Source organism: Zingiber officinale, chromosome 10A (genome assembly GCF_018446385.1).
Source record: "Zingiber officinale cultivar Zhangliang chromosome 10A, Zo_v1.1, whole genome shotgun sequence".
In the NCBI taxonomy this organism is placed as follows: domain Eukaryota; kingdom Viridiplantae; phylum Streptophyta; class Magnoliopsida; order Zingiberales; family Zingiberaceae; genus Zingiber; species Zingiber officinale.
This window is the reverse complement of record NC_056004.1, coordinates 58,729,287-58,757,280: the sequence shown is the minus strand read 5'-3', so window position 1 is coordinate 58,757,280 and position 27,994 is coordinate 58,729,287. Positions and strand designations below refer to the sequence as shown.

At 38.6% G+C, this 27,994-nt stretch overlaps 1 protein-coding gene across 1 annotated transcript in view; it reads left to right on the top strand.

Moving 5' to 3' along the window:
• LOC122027305 (plant UBX domain-containing protein 2-like) overlaps positions 1-27,687 on the top strand; it is a 50,590-nt gene extending 22,903 nt beyond the window's left edge. Inside the window, exons 2-3 of the mRNA XM_042586242.1 lie at positions 10,956-11,234; positions 27,216-27,687. Coding sequence (XP_042442176.1) covers positions 10,956-11,234; positions 27,216-27,464 — 528 coding nt within the window. The 3' untranslated portion in view covers positions 27,465-27,687. The remainder of the gene's footprint in view (positions 1-10,955; positions 11,235-27,215) is intronic.
• Positions 27,688-27,994: the final 307 nt, after the last annotated feature.

The window sequence follows — 27,994 nt, the reverse complement described above, 5'->3', positions numbered from 1 at the left end:
GGTGAGAGGTGAGAATTTATAGGATAAGATCACAAATCAATTAAAAAAATATAAGAAAACATAAGGACTTTTTGGTTTGCCATGACTATCAGACAAAGAACTTCAAAATCACCAAGTAAATTCATAAATAATATATTATGCATTATAAATATTCCAGTAATAAAGTTAATCTTATATGTTTTTGTGTTTCAAGTTGATTGATGGTCTTCTTATGGTGCATCAACATCTGAATTAAAAATATTTGCAATGAAGATTTTAAATTTCATATGGTTTTCTTCAGGCTGTGAACGCATTTGGAGTGTTTTTGAACATGTAAGTTAGAATTTTTTAATATATATTAAAATTTATATTGTGGATTTAACTTATTTTACTTTTTAATATTTTTGTAGATACATTCTAAGAGCATCTGCATCATAGCTTCCTTATTCAAAATGCATAATTTAGGGTAAAAAAGTTACTTTATTAAATTTAGATATCTATTTTTCAATACACCATATATTAGCTTCCCTATTTCTTCTCTCGTCTCTATAATGTCTAGGGAATATAATTCATTCCCTAAATTTTGAGAACTACTATTCATAAATGCATAATTTAGGGAATGGATAGGGTAGTTGATGTAAAAGTTTTTTAGTTATCCTATCCAAAATTTAAAGTAAAATCTTTGAATAGGGTAATTGATGTGGATGCTCTAAGAAAAGAAATAGATTGTCTCAATAATGATTGAATGATTTAGTATATATCAAGTACAATAGAGGTTTGAGAAGAAGATATGACATGCAAGATAAGATTGATTCTATTATTGTCAGAGATAGATGAGAGTAACGAATGATTGTTGGAAAAATTGGATGACAGATAAAGATTGTTAAAATATTGTAAACATAATAACTAGGGGTATTATTGTAATTATGCTATATATCCTTCTCTATGTAAGTCAATAACTCCGTGGTTTCTAATACACGATTTTTTCTTAACATGGTATTAGAGTCAAACCCTAATTTTTCCGCCGCAGCCACCAATTCCTGTCGCCATTAGTCACGCCTGGACGGGAGAAAATATCTCTCGATCCCTCTTCTCCCTCTCGCGTCGCCCGCTTCGGTTTCTCCGTGGTCGCCATGGACGCCGACGCCGACCTCCGCAACCAGGATCTGCTCCTCAGCCTCGAGAAAGTCGCTCCCTCTCGCGTCGCCCGCGAGCACAATCCGCTACTTCTCCCTCGTGCGTCGCATGCTTCTCCCTCTCATGTCGCTCGCGACCACAAGCCGCCGCCTTCATTCCTTGCGCGCTAGTAGAGGCATCTCTTTCCCGATCGTGAGCACAAGCCGTCGTTGCTCTTCCTTCAGCGTGGAATATCCTTGCGTCGTAGCATCCTTGCGCCGCAGCAAACCTTAAATTTTCCAATGCCGTTGCAGCAAACCCTAAATTTTCCAACGCCGCAGCAAACCCTTAATTCTCCTGCAGTCTCTCCGAGGTGCTGCGACATCGCCGAAGAGTCGGGCTACTGCCCTCTTTCACCGAGCTAATCAATGGCTACCTCCATCACTCTAAAGCCGGATATTTCGATCTTTACCAACCACATCACTACACCACTCTCCTCCGAGCAGTTGGATGGTAAGAACTACTCCTCTTGACTTCTCACATTGAGATTTGACTTGTTAGACAGGGTTATGAGACACCTCTCTCAAACCGAAGAGGATGTCCAAGTCGTCGATCGTCCTCTGTGGAGAAAGGTTGACGCCCAGTTGTGTTGCATTATCCGAGCCACCATCCATCTCTTAGGGATGTCTTCCGTACTCACAAAATCTGTAAAGATGTTTGGACACAAGCTCAACAACTCTTTACAAACACCTCTCGACAACTCTATCAAGTTTGTGAAGATCTCATGACCATCCTCAGTGCCCATCAAATTAAGGATTCAGTGTCAACTTATCTGGGTTCGGTCTCTAGCTTTCTTTGTGACTAAAATGAACTACTTCCACCTGCGGCCACTCCTGTTGCAGAGTTTGAAAATCGGAAGAAATTTTTATGTCTCAGGCTTTATATGGTCTACCCTCAGATTATTCTCATGTTCGTGATCAGATCCTGGGCAGCCCCACAAGCTACCATAGACAGTACCCGGGCGACTCTCCTCCATGTCCCTGCTGTTGCCTCCTTCTATTCCTAGTGACTCGTTAGCTTTGGTCTCTTGAAACAACATCAGACCTCCACCTCGTAAGGGTGGCAAAGGACGTCCTTTGTGTGATCCACCGACCAGGACACACGATTGATAAGTATTGGAGTCTACATGGTCGATCTCCTTGCGTTGTTGAGGTCGTTCAGAGTTCTGTCGCTTTTTCTGCTTCCGCTGCGCAGCCGCCACCGGATCCGACCCCACAACCTTCCTATAATGACTTTCTGAAATGGTTTGTGGATTGTTAGGCTTCTAATTCTACTCTTTGCTGGCATATCTCGTTCTCCAGGTCCTTGGGTTCTTGATTATGGGGCCACTGATCATATCACTGGTAATAAATCTTTATTTTCTTCTCTCACTACTTATGGTTATTTACCATGTTGGAGTCTACATGGTCGACCTCCTTGCGTTGCTCAGGTCGTTCAGAGTTCTGTCGCTTTTTCGGCTTTCGCTGCGCAGCCGCCATCGGATCCGACCCCACAACCTTCCTATAATGACTTTCTGAAATGGTTTGAGGATTGTTAGGCTTCTAATTCCACTCTTTGCTGGCATATCTCGTTCTTCAGGTCCTTGGATTCTTGATTCTGGGCCACTGATCATATCACTGGTAATAAATCTCTATTTTCTTCTCTCACTATTTATGGTTATTTACCAATTATTACCATGGCTAATGGTTCCCAAATTGAATCCAAGGGTATTGGTATTGTTCTTCCTTCTCTGTCTCTTTCTATTCATAATGTTCTTTGTGCTCCCGGAGCTCCCTTTAATCTATTGTCATTAAGTCAACTTACACGGTCTCTTGATTATGTTATTTTTTTTTTACTAAAACATTTGTTTCCTTACAGGATCGGAGTACGGGGAGGTTGATTGACTTCAGATGTGAGTCTCATGGATTTTATCGGCTTCAACAATTCTCTATTGTTGGTTCGACGGCGGCATCTCCACTTCTTATTCATGCTCAGTTGGGATATCCAGGTCTTGATAAGTTGAAACAATTACATCTTAGTCTTTCTCATTTAGAGTCTTTGTCTTGTGAGTCATGTTAGTTAGGTAAGCATGTTCGTAGTTCTTTTTCTCCTCACACTGTGAGTCGGGCTATGCCCCCCTTTGTTTTGGTTCATTTTGATATTTTGGGTCCGAGTCATGTTTCTTGTACATTGGGATCATGATATTTTGTTACTTTTATAGACGATTTTCCTGTTGTATATGGTTGTATCTGATGAAGGAATGTTCAGAATTATTTTTCTATTTTTCAATTTTTTTTTCATGAAATCAAAACTCAGTTTGGTATTTCTCTTCGAACTTTGCAAAGTGATAATGCACGCGAGTATCTTTCTACTCAGTTTCGTTCCTTCTTGGCATCTCATGGTGTACTGCATCGCACGTCTTGTCCTCATACCCCTCAATAGAATGGGGTTGCAGACAATCGTATGCCTTCCTCCACTCTCCAGAGTAAAATACCTCATCATATCCTCTACCCTCATTATCCTCTTCATCCTTTACCACCTCGGGTCTTTGGTTCTATATGTTTTGCTCATGATCTTGATCCTAGTATTGATAAACTCTCTCCCCGGTCTCATAAGTGCGTTTTCCTTGGGTACCCATGGTCTCATAAAGGGTATAAACTCTTCGTTGTACTTCATATCTGCTGATGTCACATTCTTTGATTCGATTTCATTTTTTGGGCTTCCTGCTTCCCAGTCCGAGGATTCTCCCTCTCCACTTGCACCAGTGACTATCTTTTGTCCTTCGGAGGCACCTCTATCATCCCCAGCCTTGTTTCCTCCTTTGCGAGTTTATCAGCGTCGTCCTCGTCCTGCTTTGCCGCCGACTAACCTGACACTGTTGTGGACACATCTTTGGAGCTAAGTCCTTCGCCATTTCCTCCGATCCCATCTCCTTACTCTGATATTCCTATTGCACTTCGAAAGGGTATGTGTTCTACTCGTAATCCTTCTCCTCACTATGTTTCTTTGAGTTATCATCGTCTTTCTTCTTCCTATTATTTTTGTCTTTCTTTCTTGTCTTCTGTTTCTCTTCCTAAGACTGCAGGTGATGTCTTTGCCCATCTAGGATGGAAACAGGTTATGCTCGATGATATTTGTGCTTTACAGAGTAGTGAGACTTGGGACTTCGTTCCTCTACCACCTGGGAAGTTTGTTGTTGGTTATTGATGGGTGTATACGGTGAAGGTTGGTCCAGACGGTATGGTTGACAGACTTAAGGCGCATCTCGCCGCTAAAGGCTATACTCTTCGGATTGGATTATGGGGATATTTTTTCTCTTGTTGCCAAGATGTCTTCTGTTCGGCTATTCCTGTCAATTGCTGCGATTCGCCATTGGCCTCTTTATCAGTTGGACATCAAAAATGCATTCTTACATGGTGATCTGCTCAAGGAAGTTTGCATGGAGAAATCTCCGTGTTTTGTTACTCAGGAGGAGTCTTCTGGTTTTGTAGGTCGCATGCGGAAGTTTTTATATGACCTCAAGCAATCACCCAGAGCATGGTTCGATAGATTTAGTACTGTAATTCAATAGTTTGACATGATTCGGAGCGAGACTGATCATTCTGTCTTTTATCGCTACTCATCTACTTGTTGCATTTACGTAGTGGTTTATGTTGATGATATTGTCATCACAGGTAGTGATCATCTTGGGATTTTACAGGTGAAACATCTTTTTAAACATTTCCAAACAAAGGACCTCGGCAAATTCAAATATTTCTTGGGGCTAGAAGTAACACAGTCTAAAAAAAATAGAATGTTGTGGCAAGATCCAGTGCAGAGGCAGAGTATCGGGCTATGGCCATAACTAGTCAAGAGTTGCTTCAGGAACTTAGGTTTGGGGAGGTTACACAAATGTCACTTATATGTGACAACCAGACTGCCATGCATGTTACCTCGAACCCAGTTTTTCATGAGAGGGCAAAGCATATTAAAGTTGACTGCACTTTGTTAGAGAGAAAGCTAAACTACTACTTAGGAATAAACACCTTGGTGTTGCTCAAGTGTGTCTAAACCTCTACACTTATAGTCCTTATATAGCTTCAACGAAGTTGTAACGATAGGAAGCGGGTGCCCTTCTTTAGCCCCATCGTCCTTCCTACTCATCATCTTTGTTGGTTATTATGGATTTTACAACACATACTGACTCAGCACACCCATACTTTACATGACTCAGCACACCTTTACTTTTCATAAAGTAACTTTATAGCTAAGAGTGACTAGCGAAAAGACGACTCCCCAAGGCTCAATCTTTTCTTTTTTACACCTGTCGGATCATGGGCTCACCACTTGCTCCTTTGCTATGGTGGAGTTTCTTGTATTACACGATAAACGTCACATAAGGCATTGGATGCCCTCCAGAGGTCTTTTCGTGTTTCTTGAATAATTCGGAGTTTCTTCGTCCAATAATATCAGAAGAAATATCTATTAGTTTTGTCAACTCACATGATCAACTAGCAGATATATTTACTAAATCACTGAGAGGTTTTCGAATTGACTACATATGTAACAAGCTGGGTATATATGATCTATATTCTCTAGCTTGAGGGGGAGTGTTATAATATTGTAAACATAATAACTAGGGGTATTATTGTAATTATGTTGTATATCCTTCTCTATATAAGTCAATAACTCCGTGGTGTCTAATACACGGTTTTCTCTTAACAAAGACATTGTCTGTGAAGGTGAAGATTTGCGTTGGAGTGATGTAGCACGGGCATCTGGGGTTGGTGAAAATGCATATGACTTTTGATCTCAAAATGCGTCTTCTTTAAAAGAGACATTATCATCTGCATCAGCAAAAAGAAAGCAAAATCTTCGGCTCAAATTAGTCTTATTAATGAAGAAGAGATTAACCTTGACGATGAAATTGATGAAGATACTGATGGATACATATCCATGCGATGGAGCTGGTGACGTAGATTTGGACAATAAAGATGAAGAAGAAGATGATTATTTTGATATTTGATATTTTATCTATTGCATTTTCAATGACTTTTGATTTATTTTTAGATTTTTTGAATAATCTACCGCTTCATCAAAGAATATTTTATTTATGACCCTTGAGTGTTTTTTTGCGCTTCGCACTTTTGACAACTATAGGTTGCGTACAATGGATCCTTCCTTGGGACCCCGCATGACGGGTGCTTCGTGCACCGATTGCCCCTTTTTTTAATAATTTAAAATAATTTTAAAATCAAACTTTAAATTATTTTTATAAATTAAAAAATAGATTAAAATTTTATAAAATTATTTAAAATAATTTTAAAATTTTATAAATAATTCTAAATAATTTAATTGTTAAAATTTTATTATATATATAAATTAGAATATTTATAAATTATAATTATATAAATATATATTATATAAATTGATAAATAAATAAATAAATAAATAATTTATTTAATTATTATATATATATTAGGATTAATTTATATAATTATTATAGATAATAATTTCCTTTTTTTTATCTCTCTAGTTTTAGATTCTTGCTTCATAAGCATATGAAATACATATTTTTGTTAATATGAATGTTTGATCTTTACATTTAGGAAATACTTTAGATTATCTATCCTTTATTTCAGAAGTTTTGAGAAAAGTATATTGTCAAATTACATAAATCAATATATTAAATTATATATAATAAATATATTTATCGAAATCATATCGGCATGTACCGAAACATCGAGATTTTAAACCTTGACATAACTTTCATTCGATAACTACGATTTGCCAAAATTAAACTTAATGGATCTGTTGGAAAATATTGACAATTTATTCTAACCATTAGTACCAAAAATGAATGAAAACCATCACATATTGACAAAAAAGAAAGAAAAAACAATTGATAAAAAGATATGCCCCACCAAACTTTGAAAGATGGCCAAGTATGTAAACACAAAACCATCTCACTTAAAATAATATACCTTATCTCACTTAAGTAAATTTTAGTTTAAATAAACTTTTTGATAATTCAACCTCAATAAATGAACTTTTGGGTGACAATGTAAAAGAGCCCTCAAATGACATCTTATATGAGCCCCTTAAGGATGCAATTGGAGAATTTTTTTATTGACATAGACCTCTTTAGAGATCAGTCGGCTATTAATTATATCTTAGGCTCGTAGAACATAAATCATTTATTTTATCTAGGGAAGTTAAAAGAAGAAACTAAACAGGAAAAGCAATATAAAATAGTAATTAAAGATATCAACTTAGACATTTGTATATGACTTAAGTATCTGTATATCACTTTTGACATAACTCCTTATGACCTTAATGTTTTCATCAACTACTTGGTTTCTTTATTTGCTTCAATATATTAAAATGAGAGCTCCACTTTGCATATAAGAGTTATATTTATTGATACTAAAAATGAAATTGTACTGTTTAATGAATTATTACAAAGTGCATCATTAACATTTTGAATTTCTGTAATTCAACAAAGACAAAAGAGAAAAATTATATTATTGTGTAGGAAACACATACAGAAATAGGTGACATATTAATAACACAATTAGTGTTCTGTAATATTTTTGTTAATGATACACCAATTTTCAGTTGTGATCATTAAACTTGTGCACATTTGAACCAATTGCTATGTTTGCCTAGTTTTCAAGAGGTTCGAAGGTAGTCAATTAATATCTTACCAAATTTGAACATTGCTTTAATGCATCAGTTGCTTATTATTTGGCGGGCAAGATATCTACTTATTTTTTTCTTTAGTTTCACACGAATGTGTTATGAGCCTTGGATATGGATTGCGTAATGAGACGGTTTACAAGTTGATCGGTGGAATCAATTTTTGTTTTCTTGGTTTTACGACCTTGACGACCTATGATGGTAGGGATAATTTGAGGCTCGTTGGGATTAGAAAATCTCTCGATCTAGGGGGTTTGGTTTTTTTTTTGTAAACTCATAATCTTTATTGCATTATTCTAGCTATTTAAATATAACGTTCCTTCTCAACAAAGGAATGAAACAAACACCGAATAAAATAGGTTTCATTCTTACTAAAAATAAAGATACTAGATTCAATCTTATTGAAAATAAAAGATACTTGACTTAAATAAAAATCAATTACTATAGCTGAATCAATTTTGTTGATATGTACTGATCTTTCTAAATCTGTCGTGCGTGTATCTCTTCTATTTGATGGACTCTAGATTCTCTTTTGTTGCATGGGTTTGCTCACGGTCCATAACATTACCCCCTCCTTGAAAATTGGGTTTGTCCGCAAAGATGAATGATTGGTAATATTCTATGATAGCTACTACCTCTTCCCATGAATTCGTACAGTTTGAGGGCACGAATGCATGTGATCGTATTGAGGGAAATTTCAACATCCTCAATGTGATCTTGTTCATCATAATCTTCTAATCCTTCAAGCCAGAAAAGACATTTGCAATGGTAATCGGGAGTGTAAAGTTCATTGCAATTAAAATAAAGGCCCTTGGCACGTCGTTCTTCCATTTCCTCCTGATTTAATCGTTTGATAAATGGTTGCTTCGGTGGCTAGATGGGGGTGCATTGCGGTGTGACACTTGTTTAGAGTGGTGTCCAATAGTGTTATAAAAATTAGCCTAGGTGGCCGCCTAGGCGCCAGCCAATCATACAAAAAACATGCTAGTTGGTCAGCTTAGGAGGCCTTGGCAGGATTAGGCAGCCATAGGTGTCGACTAATTGGTCGAATCGTCTAAGCGCCGTAGAAATAAATAAGGGTTTTTATGATTTTTTTTAGTTTGGGATTTTAAATTTAAAGCCCAATTAAAAAAAATTAAAATGTAACTTTTTTTGTATTAGGCTTAGGTTTTATAAGCCCTAAACTTTGGTCCAACAAAAAAATCGATTTGTTGGTTGCCCTAGCAGCTAGCACCAAACTTCATCTTCAGAGCGAATGAAGAAGACTACATTTTGGAGAAATCAAAAAGTTAAAAAGATGGAGAAATCGATTTGAAGAAAAATTTATTATTTTATCTTTCCTAGCGACTTGAAAGGGGTTGAATTGAAGGTTAGCCAAAGCCTTATCCTGTGAAGAAGATCACATTTTGGAGAAATCAGAGAGTTAAAAGGATGGAGAAATTGATTTGAAGAAAAATTTAGGGTGCGTTTGGTTTGCACCGTTTTCATTTTCATTTTCTGGAAAACGCGCGTTTTCTAGAAAACAGAAAACGACTTTTTGTCATTCTCTGTTTTTCTAGAAAACGATAGCCAATTTTTTAGAAAACGCGCGCGGAAAACGCAAACCAAACACCATTTTCCAGAAAATGCGCGTTTTCCAGAAAATGAAAATGGAAAATGCGTGTACCAAACGCCCCCTTATTGTTTGATCTTTCCTAGTGACTTGAAAGGGGTTGAATTGAAGGTTAGCCAAAGTATCATCCTTTGAAAATGTCATTTCATCATACACTTGCACTATTCATTGAAGTTGAAAGGTAATTTGTTTTAATTTTGATACTTGCAAATTGAAAGATAATTTGTTTTAATTATTATGTAATTTATGTTGATATCGTTGAATCTGCCTAGTGGCACCTAGTCCTGCCTAGATGGTCTAGGCGCTAGGTGCTGGTCTGGCCCTTGCTAGCGCCTAGTGAATTTTAAAACCTTAGCATTTATAAAGATAGACAAAACTCAACTGATGGGAGATCAATTGTTCAAACTTTTGTTGATAGTCTTCCACGGATCTTGATCCTTCAAGTTTAGCAAGCTCGCCCAATTTGTTGTTGCGAATAGGCGACCTAAACCTCAGATTACACAAATATTTAAATTCCTCTCATTGAATATGAGGTTGATCACGTTTGCATTTGATGAGCCGTAATTGGCCATCTCCCTCTAGATGGAACAAGGCTTGGCCAACTTTTTCTTCCTACGGAGTGCGTTGATGGCAAAAAAAAAAAAATGGTCACATGAGCCATCCCAACAAATCATACCGTCCATCATAACGTGGGAAATTCAGTTATGAATACCGTGGTATATATGAGGATCTCTCTTTATGGTCACAGTACCCTTTTGAGCGGTGCCATTGTGGGTCAGGATGGTTGCTGCAGCCCTCTTCACTTGGTTGTTGTGTGAGTGTAGCTTAGAGAAGTCTTTGGACAATTCCTCTAGTTGAGCGTGGATGAGCTGTTGTCGCTTTTCATTGACAGTTTTGTCCTCTTGGTAAATTTTAAGAAAAATATCAAAGCGTTGTTGAAGTACTTGTAAGTAACCCATTACAATGAGCTCTGATACCAGTTTGTTATGGCGCTTGGATATGGATTGCGTAATGGGACGGTTTACAGGTTGATCAGTGGAATCAATCTTTGTCTTCTTGGTTATACAACCTTGACAGCCTAATAGGGATAATTTGAGGCTCGTTGGGATTTAGAAAACTTCTCGGCCTAGGGGGTTTGATTTCTTTTTATAAACTCAGTCATAATTTGTATTACATTGTTCCAGCCATTTAAATATAACTAGTGACATTCCTTCGTGACAAAGGAAGAAAACAAACACTGAATAAGAAATATTTTATTCTTACTAAAAATAAAAGATACTGAATTCAATCCTTTTGAAAATAAAATATACTCGACTCAATCCTATTGAAAATAAAAGATACTCGATTTGAATAAAAATAAATTAAATTAATTCTCTTGATATGCTCCCTTCTTTCTAAATATGTCGTGTGTATCTCTTGTATTTGATGGGCTTTAGATTCTCTTTTGTTGCATGGGCTTGCCCATAGTCCATAGTAGAATGTTTGTATGAATTTTCACCTATTAGGTTTTATGAAGAATTAAATTTTACAGGTCCGTGTATTCTTCCCTGTTCCTGAAAGTGAAGCATCAAAAATTGACCTGCCGGATTCTTTCTATAGCCTTTCTGCTGGGGAGCTGAAGAGAGAAGCTGATCTAAGGAAGAAAAAATTTGCAGATTCTCAGCTTTTGGTTCCTAAATCATATCGGGAGAAGCAAGCTATGGCTGCTAGACGAAAATACAAACGGGCATTAGTAAGAGTTCAGTTTCCAGATGGAGTACTTCTTCAAGCTGTATTTCTTCCTTGGGAACCTACTACAGTTCTTTATGAGGTATTATTCCTGAAACTGTTAACTATCTAATGATGGTATTGGCATGTTTTGTATGCTCTTTCACATACTGAATAGTGTTACATCAATCTTTTAGTTGTGTAGGTCAGTTGAAAAACATAGTTGTTGAAATCTTGTTTGATTACAGTATGGTATATGTTCTTTCAACAATAGTCATCTGCATTCTAGTTTGGGTCAACTAGCATGATTATATTTATTGTTCACCGTCTTGCTTAATAATTAAATGTTGATGTCTTGTTCAAACTTTCTGACACTATGATTAAATTTGATGGCCTTTTGGTTGGCCACCAAGTACTTAAACTAAGAGGGCACTAAAACAATCTCTTTCTATTATTATTATTATTATTTAAATTTTTAAAGCACAGGTTAATTTGGAATTTGGCAATTTCAGATAACAGTTTGGCTTAGAGCGCTGAATTGCCAATCAAGTGGCAAGTTCCCCAAAATATATAAGTTGAAATACACATCTAACAGGTAGGTGAAAACTCTTAAACAAGGTATTAAATGTCAATTCTTGATGATATGCAATTGACTCACTATAAAATGCCTAAGTGGATATCATTAAAACAATATCAAAATAGAGAATTACCTTTAATTAAGAATAACTAATATTAATTAGGGTATATATTATAAAGCACTAATCCATCAAAATGTTAGAGAATTGATAAATATTAAATGAATAACTATAGTGAAATATTTCATGTTGCAACAAAAAAAACATTTTTAAAATATGAAAATAGAAACATTCTATTTGTATCAAAGAATCTCGAACAGTATTGAAGTATCGATCTTTGATTGGAACAATTACGTTTGGTATTATACCAATGTTTTGATGCATAGTGTCGGTAATAGATTAGAGATGAAAAAGGAAGGATATGAAGCATACCGAGCATAGTTTTAAATCTTGTAACATGTTGAAACAGTCAAAATATATCATTCCTATAGATTATCGAACACGATATCACTCAACATAGACAATGTCTTCTTCTTTGCTTCATCTTCTTCCTCCATCAACCTCCAATTTGTGACCGACACCATGCATCTAGTGTCGACATGATACCATAATCTCATAATCTTTCTAGTCAAAGATCAAAATTACAATATAACTCAAGATTTTGAAACTTGATAGCAAGTGGTATTGAATTTCCTTGATTTACCAAAATGATATGTTTCGAAAGTTTCGCCCAACATGGTACGAGATTTAAAATCATGATTTGTATTGACATTAAATGATAGAAAATTTAACAATAAATGTGAAGCAAAGATAGAGAGAAGAGGGAGAATACACCTAGAGAAGATAAGGAAGAAAAATAGCCAAAAAGGAATGGCACGAAAATGATGTAGGTCATTAATAGAGTTCTCATCATCTGGCGGGGCGGGCCTATATCTTGGTGGGCTGGGAAATTTCCAACCCAACCCAACCTAAGGTGGATTATGGGTTAGGCGGGCCCCGCCCACAAGCCCACCAAAAAATAATAATAAAATATAGAAATGGTTGGAATTTTTAAATTTGGATTGCAGATTGAGTGGGAAGCCAACCCACAAGTCCATTGAATTTTCCACTTTATATATTTATTTTCTACTCAATCCATGGTTCAACCAGTTTAGGCCCGCCAGATGATGGGTCATTGAAATTGTGATACATTGTGTCATATCACTTAGGGACTGTTTGGTTGAGGGTCAGCTGTGATAACTTTGGTTATTCATCCAAAGTTATCAATGATAATCGTGTTTGGTTTAGAGAATCAACTATTCCTAAGTAATCATATATACCCGCTAGCATTAGCAAACAACATCAATTCGGGAATGAAACCCGGAATGAAATTACCTCCAATTTTGGAGGTTTCTATGTATTCTTGAGGTTATCGAGAATCGGCGCACCTGTTCGCGTTCCTTCGTGAGGGCACATCGAGGTCACACCAAAGACTCGCCGGGGCGGGTCGGCCGGGGGGCTGGAGGTGGCAGTAGGCGGCACTAGCCTTTGAAAGCTATCCCATGGTCGTCGTTCTAACGAGAAGCTCACACACGCCGCCCGTCGAACGCAGTTGCTGGAGGTCGGAGGTCGCAGCAAGTGGCTCATCTCCAGCCTGACGAGCCTCCGACAAGCTGTGCCCGTCGTCACCGTTCCAGCGAGAAGCTTACACACGCCACCCGCCAAACACAGTCGTCGAAGGCTCATCTCTGGCTCGACGAGCCTTCGACAAGCTGTTGCCGTCGTCGTCGTTCCAATGGCAGCGGCTCGCCACTGGCTGGTCGTGTCGGAGGTTGCAGGCAGTTCTTCAAGCTGGCGGTGGTAGTGACTCGGCAAGCGACGATTCTGTTAGTGGCGACTATAGTCGGGATAAATTAAATAGATCTAGTTCCCAGCAAAATTATCCTAAAAATTTTTCTAAAATAATAAAAAATTTGAAAATATTATCTGAATTTAATTATTTATATAATCACCATTAATATTAATATTATTATTATATATATATATGTTGGGTTTTTCGGGCCGCGAAAATCGCGTTTTCGCGTCGCGGAAACCCCGAAAGACCCAAAGCCAACGGATCCGTGCAAAGAAAATTTTTGAAAAACTATGAATACGAGTTTCTACCGAGATCTACTCCTAGATCTACATGAAAAAGGGTTATACCTTTGAAGCGAAGGCCTTTGCGTTCCCGCTCGTCCAAACGGTGCCGGATCTCAAGAGTATCAAAGTAGATACTCCTCTAGAAGTATCCACACGAACAAGATGTGTTCTCTAACACTCAAGGATGGAGAAGAGAGCACCACAAGTGTGCTAGCACTTTCTAGGGCTCTCGGGTAGGATTTAAAAAAAGGAGAAAGGAGAGAAAGTAAAAGGAATCTCATACACTCCTCTAGGTACCCTCCTTTGTGACCTTCACTCCACCCTATTCTCTTGGAACTCAACTCACTCACCTTCACCTTGCTTGGAATCCACGGCAACAGCAACAAAGGAGGAGGAAGAGAGCTAAGGAGGAAGAAGCATTCAACACCACCAAATCAATGCCACAAAATGAAACTTCTTTTTCTTTTATGTGGCCGGCCACACATGGGTAACTCCCCATTTAATGTGGCCGGCCACATTAAATGGAGGATTGTAACCTCTTGATCTCCCTTGATGATGTGGAGATGATGTGGCAAGGTTAGTCATGCCATGTAGGATGAGTCAACCTTCATGATGTGGCAATACATCAAGTCTAACTTGATGTTTCAACTTCCATTTGGTCAAGTCAAAATTGACCAATTCTCTTCCTTGTTGAGTTAAATCCAACTTTTGATTCAAGTCAATTTTAATTTAATGAATCTCAATTCATTAATATAAATTGACTCAATGAATCAAATTTAAATTAGACTCATTCAACAATTGAATCTAATTGAGTCTAACTCAATAAGTCTAATTTGAATTAATCCAAATCCAATCTTTGGTGCATCATATGAATCTAATCCAATTGGTTCATGATATGAACCTAATCTCCATCCACTTGTTCTTTGTGTGTGACCCAATAGGTTCTTGTAACGTTGGCAATGTTTCTAAACTCCTTTAGAAACATAAGCAATGAGCGGTATCTAGCAATACATCATCACACCTAAGTTACAAGAATGTTGAGATCCAACATCATCTCGCGACTACTAATCGTGACTCACAAAATATGACAAGTGTCCTTCTATCCTGACATCTAGATTGATCAATGAGACATAGGCCGTGTCATCCTCCGACCAATCTAAATCTTGAACTCCAAGTAGACTCACTAACTCAAACGAGCTCAATATCTTATTTTGACTCATTTGGGTACGCCACGCACTTCGGGTCTTACTCTATCAAGAATCGATGTCTCTCCGTCATATAGGGGATAGATCCCATCTACATCACTCGCGTCCCTCTGCATAATCGTTACATACCCAAGAATCGCTTTATAGTCCACCCGCCACGGGTGACATTCGAAAACCAAAGTACATAACTCCTTATGTAGGGATATGGTGATTTCAGGTCTAAGGACTAGTAGTCATACTAATAGCCACATGAGAAAGGATATGACACTCATATAACGATCCGATACTTTCTCAACGGGTCATTCAGTATACATTCTCTAATGCATACCCATGTGTCAACTTGATATCTCTATATCCATGACTTGTGAGATCAAGTCATCGAGTTGACCTACATGCTAGTCTTATTGCATTAACATTGTCCCTGAATGTTAATACTCGACTAAGAATGATTAAGAGTAGTGTTCCCTATATCATCTCACTATCGATTCAACCAATCGATTGATATAGGTAAGAACCTTCTACTCAAGGACGTTTTTATACTTAGTTTATTTGGCACCAATACAAGTATAATAACCAAAAACTAAATGCCTTTATTTATATAGAATATGATACAATAAGTCCAAAAATACAATCATCAAATGATTGGCTCTAGGGCTCTAGCTAACAATCTCCCACTAGCACTAGTGCCAATCAGTGTAGGCTCTAAGCCCCAATGACCTGCTTGGTCAAGGGATCTGCGATGCTGCAAATCTTCACATCTCCTCTCTCGATGATCTCTCGAATGAGATGGAAGCGCCGCAGTATGTATTTGGTCCGCTGGTGTGAGCGAGGTTCCTTCGCCTGTGCTATAGCTCCATTGTTGTCACAATAGAGCTCAATAGGATCAGCAATGCTAGGAACCACCCCAAGTTCAGTGCTGAACTTGCGAATCCAAACTGGCTACTTTGCTGCCTCTGATGCAGCAATGTACTCGGTCTCTGTTGTAGAATCAGCTACTGTGTCCTGCTTCGAACTCTTCCAGTTGACACCACCACCATTAATGCAAAATACGAACCCTGACTGCGATCGGTAATCATCTTGATCGGTCTGGAAGCTGACATCACTGTAACCCTTTACAGCTAGCTCATCATTGCCTCCATATATCAAGAAATATTCTTTAGTCTTCTTAAGTACTTAAGAATATTCTCGATCCTATGGTTGAGGCATAAGGGATCTGATCCATGCGGTCTCTCTCCTCTCTAGAAGAGGGACCTTGAGTCTTCGAAAGACTCACGCCATGTGACATCGGCAGAAACCCCTTCTTGGAGTTCTGCATGGCAAACCGGAGTCCATGTATGTACTCTGACTTATGCCAAGCAATCTCTTAGATCTATCTCTATAGATCTGTATCCCTAGAATGCGGGATGCCTCACGTAAGTCCTTCATTGAGAAGCAACTCCCTAGCCAAGTCTTGACAGACTGAAGCATAGGGATGTCCTTCCCAATGAGTAGTATGTCATCCACATACAATATGAGGAAGACAACTATATTCCCTATAACCTTCTTATAGACACAAGGGTCATCTTCGTTCTTGATAAAACCAAACTGTTTGATTGCATCATCGAATCGAAGATTCCAGCTCCGAGAAGCTTGCTTTAGTCCATCAATGGACCTATGCAGCTTGCATACTCTGCTAGTATGCTGTGGATCTACAAAATCCTCAGGTTGTGTCATGTACACATCCTCGAGCAGGTTTCCATTCAGAAACGCGGTTTGGACATCCATCTGCCATATCTCATAGTCGTGGGTCGCAATAGCAAGCATGATCCGAATGGACTTAAACATCGTTCTTTGGAGAAAAGGTTTCATCATAGTCAATACTATGAATCTGCCAAACCTTTAGCTACCAAACGACCCTTATAGATAACTCCATCCATGCCGTCTTTCTCTTTAAAGACCCACTTACACCCAATGGGTTTTACCCTTGGTGGATCAACCAAAGTCCATACTTGGTTGGTGTACATGGATTCCATCTCGGATCTCACGGCTTCTAGCCATTTCTTGAATCTGGTCTCAGCTTCCTAATAGGTGGTAGGCTCATCATCTATGAGCACAACGTCATCATGGTCGACAAGAGAAATGAATATCTCAGCCGGTGACGACGCTCCTATCGGACCTGCGAAGAGGTACGCCTACTTGAACTGGTTGTTGTTCCTCAACTCTTTGTGGAACAACATCATTCACAACACTTTGTGTTCCATTCAACTTCCATCGAGGCTTCAGTGCTATCGTTCGCATCTTGAACTTCTTCAAGATCGAACGTGCTCCCACTAGTCTTTCTAGAAACAAATTCCCTTTCTAGAAAGACCCCAGTCTTTACCTTGTGCTGACTGGAATGTAGAAGTAATATCCCTTAGTTTCCTTGGGATATCCAATAAAGTAGCACTTTTCGGATTTGGGTCCTAATTTGTCCGAGACTTGACGCCCAACGTAAGCCTCACAACCCCAAATCCTCGCGAAAGACACCGGCATCTCTCCCAATCCATATCCTATACGGTGTCTTTATCACGTTGATGGAACTCGGTTGAGTATAAAAGCTGCGTGTCTAGAGCATAGCCATGTCGGAAGATCTGTGACTCATCATGGATCGTACCATATCTAATAAGGTACGATTTCTCCTTTCGGATACACCATTCCACCGTGGTGTTCCAGGAGGAGTGAGTTGGGATAGATCCTACATAGTCACGAAACTCACGGCTAAGGTATTCTCCACCTCGATCTGATCGAAGTATCTTAATACTCTTGCTAGCTGGTTTTGGACTTCATTCTTGAATTCTTTGAACTTTTGAAAGGATTCCGACTTACGTGTCATCAAGTACACATAACCATATCTACCGAAGTCAGGAAATGTGATGAAGTACCTATAACCACCTTTAGCAGTGACATTGAAGGGCCACATACATCACTATGTATAAGTCCTAACAAATCGATCGCTCTCTCGCTGTGCCCACTAAAGGGAGTCTTGGTCATCTTGCCTCGTAGGCATGACTCGCATATCTCATATGATTCAAAATCAAATGAGTCCAGCAAACCATCTTTATGGAGCTGGGATAAGCGCTTGTCATTTATATGACCTAAGCGACAGTGACAGAGGTAGGTTTGGTTCATGTCATTTGACTTGAACCTCTTGGTATTTATGTTATAGACAGGGCTTTCAAGGTCTAGAATATAGAGTCCGTTTATCAGAGCTGCACTACAATAGAACATTTCGTTTAAATAGACGGAACAACATTTGTTCTTTATTATAAACGAAAAACCTTTCTTGTCCAAACAAGAAACAGATATAATGTTCTTAGTTAAGGCAGACACATAACAACAATCATCTAATTCTAATACAAGCCTAGAGGGCAGAGATAGATGGTAAGTTCCTATAGCAATAGCAGCAACCCGTGCTCCATTGCCTACTCGTAGGTCTATCTCACCCTTCGTCAATGCCCTGCTATTTCTCAGCGCTTGTACATTAGTACAAATGTGCGAAGCACATCCGGTATCTAATACCCACGATGAAGAAATAGAGAGGTTGACTTCTATAACATGTATACCTGAAGTAGAAATCTTATTTCTCTTCTTCTTAAGATCTTCCAGGTATTATTTGGAGTTCCTCTTCCAGTGCCTTGCTTGTCCTTGATATAGGTGACAAAGATGTTCAACCATACCATAAGCACCCATCAACTCATGTTGCTTCTGAAGCTCAGAGTTCATGGTCGCGAGCATAAGACAGGACATATCTAATGCGTCATCTTGATGCTTCTTGTAAGCATCTCGGTCTGCTCGCGTGGCAGTGGCAGGAGGAGCCTCCGGAATGGGCTGCTCCAGAACGTACAGTTTACGTTCTTGGGTGAGAACTATTCTCAGGTTCCTGTACCAGTCCAGGAAGTTTGCTCCGTTGAGCTTGTCCTTCTCGAGGACAGATCGCAGGGAGAAGGTGTTCGTATTCGACGTCATGGTAATCTACAACAGAAATAAATACAGAAATAAGTATCATATTCTTAATCATTTAATTAGGCCTTTAACTAAATGATGCTCCCACTGAATTCTATAATTCATGTGGGATAAGATCCACATCATACTAACCCTTGAGTTAGCTTTGGCTAATACGCCCAAGACTTAGTATGATCGGTAGGTAACGATTACCAATTACATCTCTATGCAACTCTTATTTATAGGATCAAAATTTGCATTTATATTAAAACTCGAGTTAGCTTTGGCTAATACTCCCAAGAGTTAATATAAACGTGATTTTGACCTATCTACCAACCATTGGATAATGCCTATAGTTAAACTCGATCTAATTGAGTTAACTAGTTACTCAATCTAATTGAGTTGTACTCACCCATGCGTTGATAGGTGGGACCAAAATTGTCCCTCTGTACCCTACCAAGATAGTATGTGTTGCTCTGCTTTGGCAGATTCAACAACAACATGCGATCGAGGTAGTGGTAGGTATCACGGCATGGTAGGCATTACGAGTTGACGCGATTTAGATCTAATCTAAATGATGATGCGTATCATATACTCGATAGATCTAATCTAATCGAAGGGTGCATCATGTGCACGACTTAGATCTAATCTAATCGTTAGACACTAATTAATTACTTAATTAACTAGCATGCATCACATACACAAAAAGCAATTAATTAAATGATTTTGTGATTATGTCATGGCCCTACTACGATCTTCTCAAGCCAATGAGAAGATCGGATGGTCAACCTAAGGTCAACAGCTTCTCAAGCTCCTTCCTTTGACCACCTCGTGTTGCTCGCGCCCTCCTCGTAACTCCCTCTCGAGTGGACCTTCCATCGCCTCAAAATTTACATTACATTTTGAAACTCGAGTTACATTCGAGTCTAAATCTAATTTACAACAAGAATAAAAGAGAAAGGCACGACGCGCAGGTCGGAAAAAAAAATAAAATACAACACGCACATCACATCACGGCACGTAGGCCGTATTATGAATTACAACACGAATTATCCAATCGAATTGGGTCTTTGGGCCATGATTATCACAAAAATAATATATAATTCAAAATTATATATTTCTATAATTTTCTGTAATTTTTCTATAATTTTTACAATTTTTACGAGTACAATTTCTCGGTGGTTCCGTTTAGTGGTTTTCGGGCGCAATCGCGGAATGAATCCCCTTGCGGGGCCAGGGGCAGCGCCCCTACCCACGATCTAACCATCGCGAGGGTTCCATTGCGATCTAACAGCGCCTTAGCCCGCTGTCCCAAAAAGTTTTGGGGTGAAACTTGGCCGTTTTGGAAAATTCTTCTCGGTAGTCGAAGCCTACAAGTATCGAAACACTTGTGCTTCGCTTCTATGCGAAAAATACCCATAAAAACTATAAAAATCATAAATTTACAGAATATTATAGAACTGAAAAATTTTCATAAAACACAAAATAAACTTGTATTCGTCTTCGCACGTGGCTCTGATACCACTGTTGGGTTTTTCGGGCCGCGAAAATTGCGTTTTCGCGTCGCGGAAATCCCGAAAGCCCCAAAGCCAACGGATCTGTGCAAAGAAAAATTTCGAAAAACTACGAATACGAGTTTCTACCGAGATCTACTCCTAGATCTACATGAAAAAGGGTTATACCTTTGAAGCGAAGCCCTTTGCGTTCCCGCTCGTCCAAACGGTGCCGGATCTCAAGAGTATCAAAGTAGATACTCCTCTAGAAGTATCCACACGAACAAGATGTGTTCTCTAACACTCAAGGATGGAGAAGAGAGCACCACAAGTGTGCTAGCACTTTCTAGGGCTCTCGGGTAGGATTTAAAAAAAGGAGAAAGGAGAGAAAGTAAAAGGAATCTCATACACTCCTCTAGGTACCCTCCTTTGTGACCTTCACTCCACCCTATTCTCTTGGAACTCAACTCACTCACCTTCACCTTGCTTGGAATCCACGGCAACAGCAACAAAGGAGGAGGAAGAGAGCTAAGGAGGAAGAAGCATTCAACACCACCAAATCAATGCCACAAAATGAAACTTCTTTTTCTTTTATGTGGCCGGCCACACATGGGTAACTCCCCATTTAATGTGGCCGGCCACATTAAATGGAGGATTGTAACCTCTTGATCTCCCTTGATGATGTGGAGATGATATGGCAAGGTTAGTCATGCCATGTAGGATGAGTCAACCTTCATGATGTGGCAATACATCAAGTCTAACTTGATGTTTCAACTTCCATTTGGTCAAGTCAAAATTGACCAATTCTCTTCTTTGTTGAGTTAAATCCAACTTTTGATTCAAGTCAATTTTAATTTAATGAATCTCAATTCATTAATATAAATTGACTCAATGAATCAAATTTAAATTAGACTCATTCAACAATTGAATCTAATTGAGTCTAACTCAATAAGTCTAATTTGAATTAATTCGAATCCAATCTTTGGTGCATCATATGAACCTAATCCAATTGGTTCATCATATGAACCTAATCTCCATCCACTTGTTCTTTGTGTGTGACCCAATAGGTTCTTGTAACGTTGGCAATGTTTCTAAACTCCTTTAGAAACATAAGCAATGAGCGGTATCTAGCAATACATCATTGCTACCCAAGTTACAAGAATGTTGAGATCCAACATCACCTTGTGACTACTAATTGTGACTCCTCACAAAATATGACAAGTGTCCTTCTATCCTAGACATCTAGATTGATCAATGTGAGACATAGACCGTGTCATCCTCTGACCAATCTAAATCTTGAACGTCAAGTAGACTCACTAACTCAAATGAGCTCAATATCCTATATTGACTCATTTGGGCATGGCCATGCACTTCGTGGTCTCACTCTATCAAGAATACCGATGTCTCTCCTGTCATATAGGAGGGATAGATCCCATCTACATCACTCACATCCCTCTGCATAATTCGTTACATACCCAGTAATCGCCTTTATAGTCCACCCAGTTACGGGTGACGTTTGACGAAACCAAAATACATAACTCCTTATGTAGGGAACTATGGTGACTTCAGGTCTAAGGACTAGTAGTCATACTAATAGTCACATGAGAAAGTATATGACACTCATATAACGATCCATGATACTTTCTCATGGCGGGTCATTTAGTATACATTCTCTAATGCATACCCATGTGTCAACTTGATATCTCTATATCCATGACTTGTAAGATCAAGTCATCGAGTTGACCTACATGCTAGTCTTATTGCATTAACATTGTCCCTGAATGTTAATACTCGACTAAGAATGATTAAGAGTAGTGTTCTCTATATCATCTCACTATCGATTCAACCAATCGATTGATATAGGTAAGAATCTTCTACTCAAGGACGTTATTATACTTAGTTTATTTGGCACCAATACAAGTATAATAACCAAAAACCAAATGCCTTTATTTATATAGAATATGATACAACAAGTCCAAAAATACAATCATCAAATGATTGGCTCTAGGGCTCTAGCTAACAATATATTTATTTATTTTTTTTTATTAGTTAATTCGGATAGTGGTACAATTACCTATATTAAGTTATACACTAAAACCTCCAAACAAATAATTTTTTTTTACATTATCTAAAATTGAACCAAACAACATTTGGTTATATTTTATTCTCCATAAGCTAGTTATGGTAATCACATAACAAAGGTCATGCATGATAATATTGAACCAAACGCACCCTTAGGATTATGACAATGTTGTTTAGCCTTCATAAATATTCCTCAATAGAATTTTGTCAGACTCAACATAATGTGCAGTTCATCTCTTCAATTTACACTGGCCATTCGAAATATTTAGTTATTTCATAGTATTAAAATTAAGAAATATATCTAATACTTTAGACTTTATAGTTTAATATATAAGAAGTCTATCCTCTCTTTAGGATAAATCTATTTTAACTTTTAGAATCCACGTATTTGATTCTTTTGTGATTTTCATCCGATATCATCGACTTGCAGCTAATTTTCGCTAACTAAACTATAGATGTATGTCAACGTCCAGTTTTAAAGTATTCTTTTATGCCAGAGACTCTAGTTTCAATGGTATGAATTGAGTACAATTCCATGCTGACACTTGTATGCTTCATTTCAAAATGTGTTGAGATCAACTCAAATGAGATTTAATCTATAAACCTCTTCCACTTTAATTGTTTGCTTCCAAATATGTACATAATAATTCAAAAGTTAATTGAATTAAAGTTTTAGAATAACAAATTACCAAAATATAAAATGATTATTCCTCAAGATTACCAAAATGAAAACATATAATTTTCCAAGATCTACTTAAATAATGGTTTCACAACATCTAGGCGTTGAAATTAGTATCTCCACAGGTTCAAAAATATCTTGGTTAACCATTGGGAGGTAGATTTAGCCTAACAAAACTAGAATTGGAACATTCACAAGTACAAGATATAGATATATCTTGATTTCTCAGATTACGATCACTCTTTGCTGCTGATGGTCCAAACTTCTGATTTTTTTGTCGAGTCCCTTGTCTCCATTTTTTACAAAATGTGTGTGATACCTAGGTCCATGTGTGCCATGCTCGTATCAAAGTAAGAGGATTTAGTTGTTGTTTGAGAGGTGATTAAATATATGATTTGTAATAGAAATGTATTCATTCTGGCAACACAGTAACATTTTATCTTTGTCTAATGAATTTTACTTGACATAGATCATTGTACATTTTCCACTAACGGAGTTCTTAATGAATTCAGATTCCCACTGCCAACCACTTGTAGACTTTTAGTGCTTATAGACTTAGTTATTCTCATTAAACATATCAATTCAGATTCATTGTGTCTGTAACCTCTACCTCTTTCTAGTTTTTTCGATGGTACAGGCTACTGGCAGGTGGCTATCAGCTGAATGTTTCACATATTATTTATGTTGTCTCTGCCCTTGATCTTGTTACTATGGAAGAATTAGTTCAATTTGTGGGCAGGAGGGGCTCTATCTGATCCTCCGGACTTTCTATTATCCATCAATGCTAGGAGACAATGGGTGTTCACCATATTTGGTCATATGGAGACATTTGATGTGGTCTCCATACTAGGTTTGTGCAAGATGTGGGACATGATAGTGTGCCATTTCCATCTTATGGTTTTTATGAGTGACAGAGCGAACAGTCTGAAGCTACTTCAACTGAAAGACGCTGACTGAGCAAATTGTTATTTTCTCAATCAATACCCAATTACTTGTAAACCATATGGTCTACTTTTTTTCCACAAGAAATCTATTTAACTAAAGTTAACAAGTTAATCCAACTCGTGCATGTTACTTGTTAGAAAAGTCAGAACTTTTTGGGTAGATAAATAAATATTATCCAAATGAAAAATGATTACAATCTTGATTAGGCCTACCCGAGCTATCTCCTTATCCTGACCGGCTAGGGGTCTATACCTTAGTGACAACTTCTACTTACCAAGAATTTTCTTAGGATGGGAGCAGCCTTGCGCAACTGCCCAACTGTAATCTGCTAAGCAGATATTCAAATTGTGCTTGTTTCCAACACTATCTGACCTTTTGAACCCCAGGGTTACTCTTCTAAGAAGTCATGCCTGACACCAAGCCTTGGTGGATGATCAGGGGCCCTAAGTTGCTGGGTTGCCTCTCACTCCGCTGGAGGAATCATCAATGAAGGTAGCTTCCTTGCACCATAGCTGCATTTTCATTACCATGGCATAATTGGTGCCAGTGTATGTCGTCATCAGCCCATGTTGGTTGTTTGCCTTTCAGTCCACCCACCATCAGAGGTATCTCATGTTTCGCCACTGCTGTGACTCCATCACCATGACTTTGGTAGTGATAGCTCTGTGCCATTGCCAGAACAACTAACTGCCTCCTGGCAGCCCCATGTCCAGCCATCATAGGTGTGGCCCTGCTCCTGTCCTGTCCTGATTGCCACGCCTAGCGCCAGGCCTTGCTGAATGGGGACAACTTCAGGTAGCACATTTGTCTCTCACACCACTGCAGAAATGTTGCCAGTGGAGGCAGCTCATGTGCCACCACAGCTATGCCGCCTTTGCCTGGCTTTCCCGGTTTGCCACTCCTAGTGCCAACCTTGGTGTATTAGGCATCAACACCAGGTCACTCGCTTGCCATTCGCTCCGCTGAGGATGCTGCCAATGGAGGCAGCTCACTTACACCACCACAACTGTGCTTGCCATCAACATGGCTTGGTCGGGTGGTCGCTAGGAATTGATGCTGGATGTTGTATCATAGGGAGCACTGCCTCTAATCTAGGACTGGCTTTATTTGGCTGGTTTCTTCCAAAATTTGAATCACAAGTTTAAAATCAAATTCCCAAAGACCGGCCACCTCTTGCCCTCCATGCAAACCTTTTTACTTTTGTTGGTGGTTTCAAATTTTGAATCCCAGATTGAAATTCAAATTTCAAAGCTCGCTGCCATTTGTTTTCCCCCATGTGACCAGGTACCTGTTGATCGGTTCCCCAGGTGTCAGTGCAAATGGCCTTCCTTGGTTTCAACACCTACCAGAATTTGAAATCCTTAGTTTCTCCGCCCTTTGCCTTTGCCAGCCAGCACTAATTTGAGGTTCAAATTCCCACTGCCAACCACTTGTGTTGCTCATGTATTTCTTCCACCGGTTGGAGATGAGTGCGAGGTTTCAGCTACCACTTCCACTAGCCGGAGACGAGTGTGAGGTTACCGTTCCTCCCCTGACAGCTCACACCCTTTAGTCGTTGGCAGTTGTGCCCCTGCTAAGACCGGAGTATTCAACAACTTCCTCTGTTGTGATTTAGTCCAGCTCCTTCCATCACCGACAATGGCAACTGATGAGGCATGTGCCTCTTGCTCCACAGTCTTTCAAAGGAGGTATTCTGCCTGCTTATCCATTTGGACAGCAGTGACAATGGACCTTTAGCGTTGAGTTCTCTCCTCTGCATCCGCCTCCGCCCGAGCAGTGGCAATGGCCTTTTCTTTGCATGCTCCACAGCCGCCGTATGATGCAACCAGCATGTGTCCCATTCTCTCCAGCCTTGAAAAACCCCTCCACTACTGTTGTTCCAACAGCGCCGATGGTGTCTTCACAGCCTATCCTAGCATCTTCAAGGGAGAAGGAGGTAGGCCACCCTCTTGTCTGATAGGGCAGCAACAGCAGCCTCATTCAACCTTTGATTTCCTCCACTGCCGCTGATCCAGCAACAGTGAGGATGCCCTCTATACATGCGCCATACTCGCTGGTTGATGCCAGTGTCCGGAAGACCTCTCACAGCTCCTTCCTGTTATCTTCTAGAGAGAAGGGAGTGCATCTCTCTCTAAACGGGAAGGAGCTGTGACAGAAAAGTGAGATTATTATTCACATGTAAATAAGTTATGTATATAATGGAACAAAGTCAGGGAAAATATCCAAAAAGAAGCAGGATTTGTTTCTCACCTTTCTCAATTTAATCAACATTTCGTACTTCTTGTTTATTTTCCTTTGTCCCCTATTGGTTGAGCAACAGATTACAATTTTAATTTGTTATGCCGTTTATCAAGATTATATTTATGCTTTGATATTTAAGCATGTTCCCCTTCACCTACATCAAAGTTCATCTTATACTAAACAACCAGAAGTTGAAAAATTTACAAATCACTAGCGTCCCACCAATGTATTAATTTTTTATTTAGAATAACTAATTACACCAAGAGATGTTGAATGATGTAAGAATAAATAACTTCGCTGCCAGCGGATCAATTTTAAGTTAAGAGTAACCAGTTTAATCAAATTGCAGCTCAAGACTGCATTTCAACTTAAATGGTAAATAACATCCTCTGACAAGGTAGCTTTGTATGAGTCAATTCCTGGAGCCATCGGAGTCTCCTGACAAGCATGTAGTGACTGAGATTGTTATTCTTCATCTAGCAGTTTTGCCAGATGCAACTTGTATTTCAAATTCGGTGGACATCCTTTAGTTTCATTCTACTAGTAAGGTATCGATGGAGGATGATATGACCAGTGTAGCTGACCACAGATAATCAATTATGGCTTGAAAATGATCCATTAGCTCCACATTGTTGTTACGAGTATGTGGTGGGGCAAATATCACTGAAAATCTTTGGATTTTTTTTTTTTGACTCTGCTTTTGTTAGATCAATCAATATTTTGAAGTTCTTAAAACATTTTGGTTAAACTTTTACTTCTAGACTACTAAACTCTTGATTTATGTAGTTTGTGAGCTCAGCTTTAAAGGACCCCACTCTGGAATTTGAGCTCCTCCGTCCTGCTGTTCCTAAGCTAAGAGTTATCCCTCATTTCCCAAAACCAGGAGCTAAATCAACGTTAGAAGAGGAAGAGTTGGTTCCCTCGGCACTACTCAAGTTCAAACCTGCAGAGACGGAAGCCAGCGTTTTCACCGGCCTAACCAACGAGCTTCTTGAAGCTAGTGAACCCCTAACTAGCGAAGCAGCATTGTTGTAAAAAATTAACGTTGCCAATTTAGTAGCCAAAATCCTTTCCTATATTTCAATATTTGATTTTTACAAAGAAAACTGAACAGATAGAAATGATACATTGGTTCGTTCATGTTATCCTTGAACAAACGAACAAATAATGTTGTAGTCTATTTATTTATTTGTGTTGTGTATGTAATATGGGAACTACTGATATTCTTATACGAAAGGCAGTTACTAGTTGAATCAAATTTTTGCCCTATAGTTAATTAATTAAATGCATCTTCAAGCTGTCTGATATGTAAATTTTACTTCTATGTGAGTTCGTTTATTCGTTTTGTGGTGGGTATCGAAGCAAGTTCTTATTTCTGTGAATTAGAGTTTTAATCCAATAAATTACTTTAAAGGCCTTTAGCAGTTTGGCGAATCCAGTCTATCTCTTGTTAAGGCTCCCTTTGGTTTAACCAAAATGTTTTATTTAACAAAATATTTTTTTTTTTAATGAAGAAGAGCCTAGCCTTCTTCGTAATATTTACATTTCAAGTCAGGTATACCTGG